Genomic DNA, 9602 nt, shown 5'->3' with positions numbered 1-9602 from the left:
TTCCATCAAGAAAAATTATTTACTATAAATAAGAGCCATGGTTTTTAATCATGCCAAATATTTTAGCTACCTTAATAAAAATCACAGGTATTAACTATTGATTATTCATAATTAATAATTATTTATTATTAACCATGATGATTAAATATTATATTTGTGGTAATGAATTGTGCAAGTGAGCTAATAACTCAAACCTCCCTCCCTCCCAGTAAATTGGTAAGAATGCTGACTCCATAATGTGATGTAAACGAACTATTAGAAGGCATTAAAAATTTGATCCAAACTTGTAAACTCAAAGTAAACGCGACAATTTGAATTGCAAAAACATATAGTGGTAAGTGGTAAGACTAACAGCAACAGCAACAGAGATTCTGATTTGATCCTCCCCAAGAAGGAGCTTTGTTTTTCAGGGGGGGGGGGGATTGGGAATGGGAAGAAGAAGATGTACGGTGACGAAAGCAAATCTATCAACTCCTTTTTATCTTTTTAATTTTTTACCCAATACTGTAAAAACGAGGAGATGAAAGTACAGTTAACGGCACAATCAAATTCAACTTTGGCTCTTCTTCTCTTTCAAAACTATCTCTCTCTCTCTCTCATTCTTGCCTTCTTGCATCCTACAAAGCAGTCACGTGTGCTCTGCGGTACGGCGTCGTGCTTTAGGCACCCACCCCACACTGCCACCCTCTGTAAATCTCTGCAACACCATTGAAACACAACAACAATCTACACACACAAACACACTCAACTGCGTGGAAAGGGAAGTGACAGAGCTCTTACTTTAACGCCCCTACCCCCCACTCCACCCCACCCCCCTCAACTTTGTAGTAGTAGTAGTAGTAGTATAGTAATAGTAGTAGTAGCAGCATTTGTTTCTACCCACTCACTCACATATGTCCTCTCTTGGCAGCCTTTTTCACTATTAGCATCGCCATCATTGCTCAAAAGCCCGTCTTTTTCCTCCCATTATAGCCCACTTTTTACTCTCTCCCAATTCCACCAGTAAAAACAAGATCAAGAATTAAAATATAATTGTGGGCTGTGATTAATTTCTTTCTTTTATTGATTTGTTTTTTGTGTTCCTCATGAAATGAATGCATCTGCAGACAAGTGTGGGATGAAGTAAATGAATCATTTATTCAGCTACGCAGGCATTTATTTGCTTTGTTCTATACATGGTATGCTGCTCGTGCATGTATGTGTATCTGTATTTACAATTAGCAAATAGTAACGCTTGCTTGCTTGCTTGCTTTGTTCTGTTAATGGCTCTCTCTCTCTCTCTCTGGCTGTAGTTGTTGTTTGACAGAACTTTTGGGGCCTGGACCCCTGTAATTATCCCAAGAGTCAGAGAACTCAGTAATTATTTCCTCTGTCTTCTTTTCTTTCTTGTAACTTTTCGTTTTCCCATTCCCATACCTAACAGCAATTTCTCTCTCTCTCTCTTAGTCTGCAGGGTTTATGTGTGTTTGTTTCACTATACTGAAAATCAGCATTGCCCAATTTGGTTATCCTTACTTCTGTTAGTTTTCCAGTGCTTATTGTATGATTACATAAGCGGAGGGTAGGGGGTGAAAAGGAATCTTGGAGAAATGGCTGGCTTAAGGGGCAATGGGTCCGTGCCGTCACTGCCGCCACCGCGGCCGAAGTCGCCACCCCAGTATCCGGATTTGTACGGGAAGCGGAGGGAGTTGGCCAAAGTTCAGATGCTGGAGAGGGAAATTGGTTTTCTAGAGGTGAGTTTAAAGGATGTCAAGTTTCACTGTACAAATTGCTCTGTTTCAGTTGTTTTTTTTTTTTTTTGGCTGAGTTTAAAGTACACTTTCTCTGGTTTCCTTCCGCCTCACATTGAACTTATTTTAGCTCAAGATTGAATCCTGCAGCGGGTCTGTTTGTTTGGAGGACATTGGAGTTAGATTTCACAAAATCTTTGTTAAATTAGTGTTCATTGCCAACTTGTAGCAAATTCAACAGTTCTTGAGAAATAGTCCCAGCAATCAAATCCAAACGGGCTGTTTTTTATGTTTCTTGAATATTCTTGCTTTTTTGTGTTATGGCTGCTGATTGATGATGAGTTAGCTTATTTCAATCCTTGGGAAGGTAGGTGGGGAAGAGAGGCTTGAACTACGAGACCATTTTTATAGCATGTGATGTCTCCCTGTGTTTTTTATTTGTGGAAATACAAATTCCCTGATCCTTTTGTAAGGTGTGTCGTGCCGAACTGGCGGCACCTCGAGCTCTATGTAGATTTTTTGTTGTAATTAAGCAACCTGAGTTTGAATGTTTACTTTGGACCACATGAGCAATTTCCTCTTTAAAGACCACAAAATCTTGTATTAACTTGCTAACTAGAAGTTCGATGACTCCCGACTCGGGACTTGCCTGGATTCAGATTCTTGTTAGAGTTGTGAGAAAAAATCGCTCGAGCACTTGGTCTTCTTACAGATGCATCTCATCAGTTTCACCCCTTGACCTTTGTTTGCTGGAGTAGTTTGTGAAGGGCAAAGCTGTCTGATGAACTTCAGATATTCTGGTACTTGGCAGTTTTCTGGAGAACCTTTGGATCTTGTTGAAACTTTGTGGTGATTTACTGTCCTGTTGGCTTCTAAGGTGTTGTATTCAGATTGTTGCAGATACATTAGGAAATGGAGTTTTAAACTTCAATGTTTCTGTATCATGTGAAGCATTCATATGTTAACAACCGAGTTCATTCCTCTGTTCATGACCATGACTTTACTGCCGGAAAAGTTTAATTTTCAATAATAGATTTCATTGGAAATTCGTTGTGGACAGGAAGAACTGAAATCTATTGAGGGCCTTCAACCAGCTTCAAGATCCTGCAAAGAGTACGTTACTTACTGGCATTGCATTTGCTTTGAATTTTAAGTAACCATTTTCAAGAACATATCCAACCGCCTCACACGTGGTTTTGCATTCCTCAAATTATGTCGATCATGCTACCATCTTATCACCAGTTAGCAGTAATGAGTATTCGGAATTGGCAGGGTTGCAGATTTCGTAATAGGAAATGCAGATCCTCTCATACCTACGTAAGAACCAAAAACTTGATTTGATTCTTCTTGCATGTCGATGTGTAATAATACTATGTTATCATTCTTCTTATCTTGCCTTTTAAATCTTGAAAGCAGAACCAAGAAGATCCGCAGATCACGTCGCTTCTGGAAATGGCTCTGGTACCAAGCTCTCAACTCCATATTTAAAGTTCACATAAGAAGATCTAAGATGAGATGCAGTACTTTTAGAGCTGAATTCTACTCCTTAAAGGGGAAAAAGATACATAGTTTCTCCTCCAAAACTGATTAAAACTTAATCTAGTCCCTCTGTTCGAACAAGGATGAGAAATTCACTGCAGTTTAGCTGAAGAACGTAGAAGAACCTGGGGAAGGACCTTTTTCCCATAAATAGAAAAGTGACATGGATTTTATACATGTAACGCAGTGAAGTGAAACACAAGACGAAAACCGAAACTAACTTAAAACCTTCTTTAGGTTATGTGTTAAACTTACTCGGCTCTATTCCAGAGCAGATACTTCTGTTTATAACACGAATTACCTTTTTGGGCAGTGGAGTATCCTGTTTCAACGTATCGTGGATCTGCTGTTGTAGTTGCTTGCCTCATTTCCAGATTCCAAGCTGCTGCTGCGACTGCATGGAATGCAACTGTTGCTGCAACCCCTGTGTGAAGTGCCGAATGCCCAAGTGCCATTGTTTCTCCTGCTGGAATAGCCAATGCTTTAACAAGTGCAAATGTAGCCTGGACTGCTGCTGCTGCTGCAGCATACCAAAATGTCCATCCTGCCCTACCTGCTCTTGCATGAAGTGTACATGTAATCCTAAATGTCCCAAGTTAAATATATGTTCATGTTGTCACAAAAGCTGTTGCTACCCTTGCTACTTCTGTTATTAGCACAACCTCAATTAATATAACTATGTGTGCTGTTCTACTGCTTTTCCCTTTATGGATCTCCTTTTTGAGGTGTTGCGCTTGCCAGTCTTGATAAGTTAATTATGATATAACAACGCGCGCATAAAATCATGTATGGTCTATCAGTTTATAAACTGCATGAATAAGGCTTTGTATTCGGCCGGTTTAAAATCCCATTAAAAACAAGAAGGTGCGTCAAGCCCAGTTCAATTACATTACAGTTCACTAACGCGCGAAAACCGACTTTTGAGGAACATAGTATCCTCTACTTTCCCATAATTAGTTGTTCCAAACCCCCTTGTCCGAGATTTCCTGTAGTGACTGGAGCCCATAATGTCAACATCTCACAGCTGCGTCCATGAGAAGGCAACCGGGCTCTTCACTTGATCTTGTGCATTCTTCCAAGTAATTGAACCAAATGCATGAGACACTGGATTAACACTCTTCTTGGACGTGAACGTAACTGTATACCGTTGCTTATCTCCTACGTTCTTGAACACGAGTTTTGAGGGCTTCACGCTCACAGCCACAGTTGGGGGTGCCTCAACGGAGACAAGGTAAACAGACCCTGCAGCTCCCACGTTGGTTAATTCTCGGGAGTACTTTACGATTCTAGACTTGCCGAACAGCACGGAGAAGGAAGGATAGTTGAGCTGGCCAGGGTCACGGAACTTTCGAGCACAAGTGATATTTGGGCGTTTAGCAATAGCCTGTATCATCTCAACAGTATATCGCAACGAGCAAAGGAAAGCAACATAATCTTCTGGTGTGGCGTCATACACAAGCCCCGGAGATAGGGCCTTGTGGGGATTGACATGGCCGGCTCCATGAGCCCACGGAGTAGAGAGTGAGTAATCGGCAGCATCACGGAGCGGGGAGTTGGCGTTGTCTAGTGTGTATGCCGTGGTCATCAATGCTGATTTAATGGCGCTTGGGCTCCAATTCGGATGGGCTGCTTTCAGCAGAGCTGCTAAACCGCTTATGTGAGGGCAAGACATCGATGTACCTGCAAATTTCATCATACAGTTAACCTACATGATTCGACATCCAAGGCCATTAACCAATTGCAAACCAAACTGATGAGAGAAAGAAACAAGGATTTCAAATTGGATATTCTATACCAAATCCTATTGTATCTTCGATGAGTTTACATGATATATTTTATTTAGAAAGATTTTATTCAAACTATGATGTTTAATATATTAAATAAAATAAAAAATGCAATGCACAAGAGAACTAGTGCCACCGCACAAGAAAACGGACACCATAGAAGTCAATAAACAAAGGACTCACAATCTTTTTCAAGCACGCCCAACTCCATAAAGTAGTTCAAAAAGGCTCCTCATGTTAGAAAAATAATTGCACACACATATGCAATGGTATCTGAGATCCAACTTTTATCTTTTTAATAAAGTAAACAGATCATCCTTATCACCATTTTTGACAATTTTCAGTTCTTGATATTGCAGTTCATCCTTTGGCAACCCGAATGACACGGAGCTCCTATGATTAGGATGATTTCGATGAATTAACATAATTTTGATTCAGCAAACACTAAATGATTATCGAACAACGACAGAAATGAAAATAATAACTGAGATTATAGCCGTTATGTATTCACTCTCACCAGACATGATGTTGAACTGAGTCTTCCTGGTGTCCTTATCAAGACCACTGGGCCCCAGAGCCCGTGACCATGCGGCCAAGATATTCACGCCCGGCCCGATTACGTCCGGCTTCAGAATCTGCGGCGTCACCATATTGGGCCCCCTTGAGCTGAACGCCGCCACGACCGGCGACGGCTTTACATTCACCACCGTCCCAGCAAAGCCCATCATAACCGTCGGGTTCTTAGCCGTCTTCACGTACTGCCTTATCATATCACCCGCTTTCCTCCCCACCGCCACAGCCGGCAAGAGGTGGCTGTCAGCTACCAGCTCCTCCCCGCTGGCCGCCGTATTGGCCAGAATCATCCCAACACCGCCCGCCTCCCTCACCACCGCACCTTTCTCAACCCTCGGACTAATCCCTCTATCACATACCACCACCTTTCCACGCACGGTGGCGGGATCCAGAGACCCGGCTAAGCACATATTGCTAGAACTATTGCTACCTTTGTTGTACACTAATTCCACCATCCTCCTCCCAATGCCTTTTCCACTATACAGTGAAACTCCAGTGTATTTCTTGCCGTTGCCTAAAATGGCGAAAGCAGGGAAATCCCTGTCTATTGTGCCAGCACCAACAGTCATAATCCATGGCGCAACATTTGCGAGTGATTCTTTAGTAGGCCCACTATTTCCTGCCGAACATGAAACTAAAATACCTTTCTCCATTGCTGCAAAAGCTCCAATCGCGATGGTATCACGGAAATAAGGAGCAGATCCACCGCCTAAAGACATTGACAGAACGTCAACTCCATCCAGAATCGCACGCTCCATTGCAGCAAGTATGTCGGACCCAAGACAACCAGTTTTCCAGCAAACTCTGTAAGTTGCCAATCGGGCGTGAGTTGCCATTCCACGGGCAGTTCCTCTGGCGTAGCCTAAGAGGCTGGCGTTCACCACTTGGGAGCCGGCGGCGGTGCTCGCCGTATGGGTTCCATGGCCATCTGTGTCGCGGGGGGAATGTGCCTCCTTCTCCCCAGATGCCACGCTATACCCTCTGGAGAAGAATCGGGCACCTATTAACTTCTTGTTGCAGTGGATTTTGGGATTAAAATCATGGGCGGCTTCACACTCGCCCCGCCACCGCGCCGGCACATCAGGCATGTCAGCATCGATGAAGGACTTAGATTCGGGCCAGACCCCGGTGTCCAAAACGCCAATTATCACGTCTTGAGAGGCCTGATTGAGTTCCTGCAGGCTGTGCCCCGCCCACGGACCGAGCCCACTGTCAAGTCCCAAAAACTCCGGAGTGCGGGTGGTATGGAGACTGTAGATTGTGTCCTCATACACTCCAACCACCGACTCCGATTGACGAAGGGACTCGACTTCCTCCGGGATGAGGGCGGCGGCGTAGCCATGGTAGGCCACGTCGTAGGTGTAAAGAAGGGAGTCCCCGGCGCCGGAAGTGAGCGACTGTAAGTGGTCAGTGTACCAATCGCTGTGGGTAGCATAGGATGCGGGCTTCTGGTGATGCTTCATGTGCACGATGTAAGTTTTCTTGGCACAGGTCAGATGCAAACATGAGGGAATAACAAAGGAAACGGCGAGGAACCAGATGACAGCCCTGAACGCCATTGTTACAGATATGAAGATGAGAATGGAGATTAATGTGTGTGTGTGTGTGGGTGTATTGGAGAGTGGAGACAGTCGGGTGAGACTGTCAAAAGAGAGTAGAAGGTAAAGGGAGGCGGTTGTCGGGGTTATAAACGTGGAGGGGATAATTACAAGGCTTAAGGTTTCGTTTTTTCACGAGAATGCCACTCCCAACTCAGAGTCGGTTTGTTTGGATTAGATTTTAGGGGGCAAGTTACAAGACTTGATATTTTTATGTTATATATATTATTTTAGGACAAATTATTTTAATAATATCAAAAATCGAGTAATGTTTTGAAACTTTTAAAGATATAAAATCGCGGTGTCATTATTTTTATTTAAAAAAATTAGGCACCCTAATTTTGAATTACGGTGTCTTTTCATATTTAAAGAAAAAGAAAAATTCAGGGACACCGCCATATCAATTTATGGTGCTTTTTCTATAAAAAAAAAATTAATGTTTTTGTCTCTAAGCATTTTGCCTATTTCTCTTCAAATTAATAATACACAAGATTTATTAATTTAGAAACTAATTTAGATGGTTAATAATATGGATAAACTATATTAATATTTTTTTAAGTTAGATCAAATTACACAAATACCGTCTGTGTTTTATATTAAATTAAAATTATTTTTTCCTATAAAATATATTATAATAATAATAATAATTTTTTGTTGCGATATCGTCACTTCAATTAAGTCACGTGATATAATTGCTGTCAGTTTTAAGTTTATTTCTTCGAAAATATAAGTTACAAATAAATTGGCTCGTAAATATTTTAATTAGTCATTTCCCTTCTTATTATATAAATATGGTTTTTTTTCTTTTTTTATAGAAAATGGCACCGCGAATTGATTTGATAGTGGCACTAAATTTGTCTTTTTTTTAAAAAAAAAAAGCACCGTGGTTTGAAATTGCGGTGCTGTTAATTTTTTTTTAAAATAAAAATGGCAGTAATCGCGGTGCTGCCTATATCTTGAAAAGTTTTAGAACAACACTATTTGTGTAATTTTATTTTTTTATATTATTAAAATAATTGCTCTTTTATAATTATATTTTTTAATAATATTAAAATAATTTAAATAATACCTATCTCTTAAACTAATAAACGTGACACTTATTCTCTACAATTAATTTTTTTAGACAATATAATCCTTATATTATATATATTTAGTTCAAAGAATTTCATTTTTTAGCAACTTTGTATTATAAGTTTAATTAAAAAAATTAATTAAAAAAATCTTTTATTTATAATAAAGTAAAATATGATTAGTGAGTTAAATTTATGATTTTCCTTTTTCTTGCAAAATTCAAAGTCAAGTAATGAATAAGTATAACAAATATACAAAAATATTTCTTGAAAAGATTTTATTAATTTGATAATAAAATTAAGTTATTAATTTGGTAACAAAAACTTAATAAAATTAAATTATTAACTATTTATTCTTTTAGATAAAAATGAGTAATTACATATCAATTTTTAAACATATTTTTTTTAAGAAATATGATAAAATATATTTTTTCATTTGGTTAAGCATATATATTTGTCAATTTTATTTTAAAAATATGCATGATACCCCACTTTTAATTTAAATTCTTAATTTACTAAAAAAATTAATTAAAAAATAATTTGGTGATGATTTCAATTACAAAATACCAAAGTATATTCGAAATAATATAATGGTTCAAGGCATTAGGGGCATTTTTGTCCAATCAAGGGGGTAAGTGTTATATTTGTTAATTCAATGAAATAAATATTACATCAAGTATAATTCAGAGGGATAGAGTGTGTTTTATCCTAGATTTTACGTCACAAAGTCTATTTTATATTAGGGTAAATTACATTTGTCATCCCAATTACGTCCGTTTTATATTTTATTATTGATTTTTTTTTTGTCAACTTTTGATCATAATTAACAAAATTTGCACTTAGGCATATGTAACTATTCTTTTTTGTTGATTTTTCTATCAAAAAAACATCACATGTTGTGCACATGTGAAAAATATTACATCATATAGCCCTTAAATATCACATGTGCACTGCATGTGATTTTTTTTTTTAAAAAAGATTAAAAAATAGTTATAAATGAAAAAATGCAAAATTTTATAAAATTGAAATGCTTGTTAACACAAAAAAAAAAATAGATGCCAAAATGTAAAAACCCGATTATAATTTGACATAATTACGAATATCCTCTAATTTTTTAAAAAATTATAAATATTCCCCTCATACGAAAAATAATTATGTAGTCCCTAAACGGTGAAATAGACATTATCGTTTCACCCTTATTGAACTTTTTTCTGGAAAATAAAAAGAGTATTAAAAAAAGTATAAAAACCTTTTAGGGTGTCTGAAATAAATCATCTAGAAGAAATATTAGTTCGTAAAATATTTTAA

The 9602-nt window shown here is 38.4% G+C and overlaps 2 protein-coding genes across 3 annotated transcripts; one reads left to right on the top strand and one right to left on the bottom strand.

Moving 5' to 3' along the window:
- Positions 590–4302, top strand: LOC105161930 (guanine nucleotide-binding protein subunit gamma 3). Of its 2 annotated transcripts, none has more exons than XM_011079796.2 (6): positions 590–1178; positions 1533–1733; positions 2791–2843; positions 3003–3047; positions 3147–3191; positions 3583–4302. In XM_011079796.2, the coding sequence occupies exons 2-6, from the start codon at positions 1590–1592 to the stop codon at positions 3923–3925; spliced, it is 630 nt and encodes a 209-aa protein (XP_011078098.1). In that variant the 5' UTR covers positions 590–1178; positions 1533–1589; the 3' UTR covers positions 3926–4302. The 2 variants fall into 2 exon arrangements, with proteins under 2 accessions (XP_011078098.1, XP_011078096.1); XM_011079794.2 differs by lacking the exon at positions 590–1178 and adding an exon at positions 1186–1356 and having other exon boundaries at positions 1447–1733.
- Positions 4173–7302, bottom strand: LOC105161931 (subtilisin-like protease SBT1.8). The gene is made up of 2 exons (XM_011079797.2): positions 5571–7302; positions 4173–4949 (listed from the first exon to the last, which is right to left on the bottom strand). Exons 1-2 carry the CDS (start codon positions 7183–7185, stop codon positions 4288–4290), a joined length of 2277 nt encoding a protein of 758 aa, XP_011078099.1. The 5' UTR covers positions 7186–7302; the 3' UTR covers positions 4173–4287.

Source organism: Sesamum indicum, linkage group LG5, assembly GCF_000512975.1.
Source record: "Sesamum indicum cultivar Zhongzhi No. 13 linkage group LG5, S_indicum_v1.0, whole genome shotgun sequence".
Classification (NCBI taxonomy): Eukaryota; Viridiplantae; Streptophyta; class Magnoliopsida; order Lamiales; family Pedaliaceae; genus Sesamum; species Sesamum indicum.
Note: the sequence above shows the minus strand (reverse complement) of the source record. Positions and strands in the feature narration are given on the sequence as shown.

What these genes read in the sequence shown, in the direction of transcription:
- LOC105161930 (XM_011079796.2), top strand. Translation starts at nt 1,590, where the DNA reads ATGGCTGGCTTAAGGGGCAATGGGTCCGTGCCGTCACTGCCGCCACCG. An exon ending in GCAGATCCTCTCATACCTAC is followed by an intron (nt 3,048 to 3,146) that starts GTAAGAACCAAA and finishes TCTTGAAAGCAG; the next exon opens with AACCAAGAAGATCCGCAGAT. An exon ending in CGCTTCTGGAAATGGCTCTG is followed by an intron (nt 3,192 to 3,582) that starts GTACCAAGCTCT and finishes CTTTTTGGGCAG; the next exon opens with TGGAGTATCCTGTTTCAACG.
- LOC105161931 (XM_011079797.2), bottom strand. Translation starts at nt 7,185, where the DNA reads ATGGCGTTCAGGGCTGTCATCTGGTTCCTCGCCGTTTCCTTTGTTATT. An exon ending in TCAGTTCAACATCATGTCTG is followed by an intron (nt 4,950 to 5,570) that starts GTGAGAGTGAAT and finishes TGAAATTTGCAG; the next exon opens with GTACATCGATGTCTTGCCCT.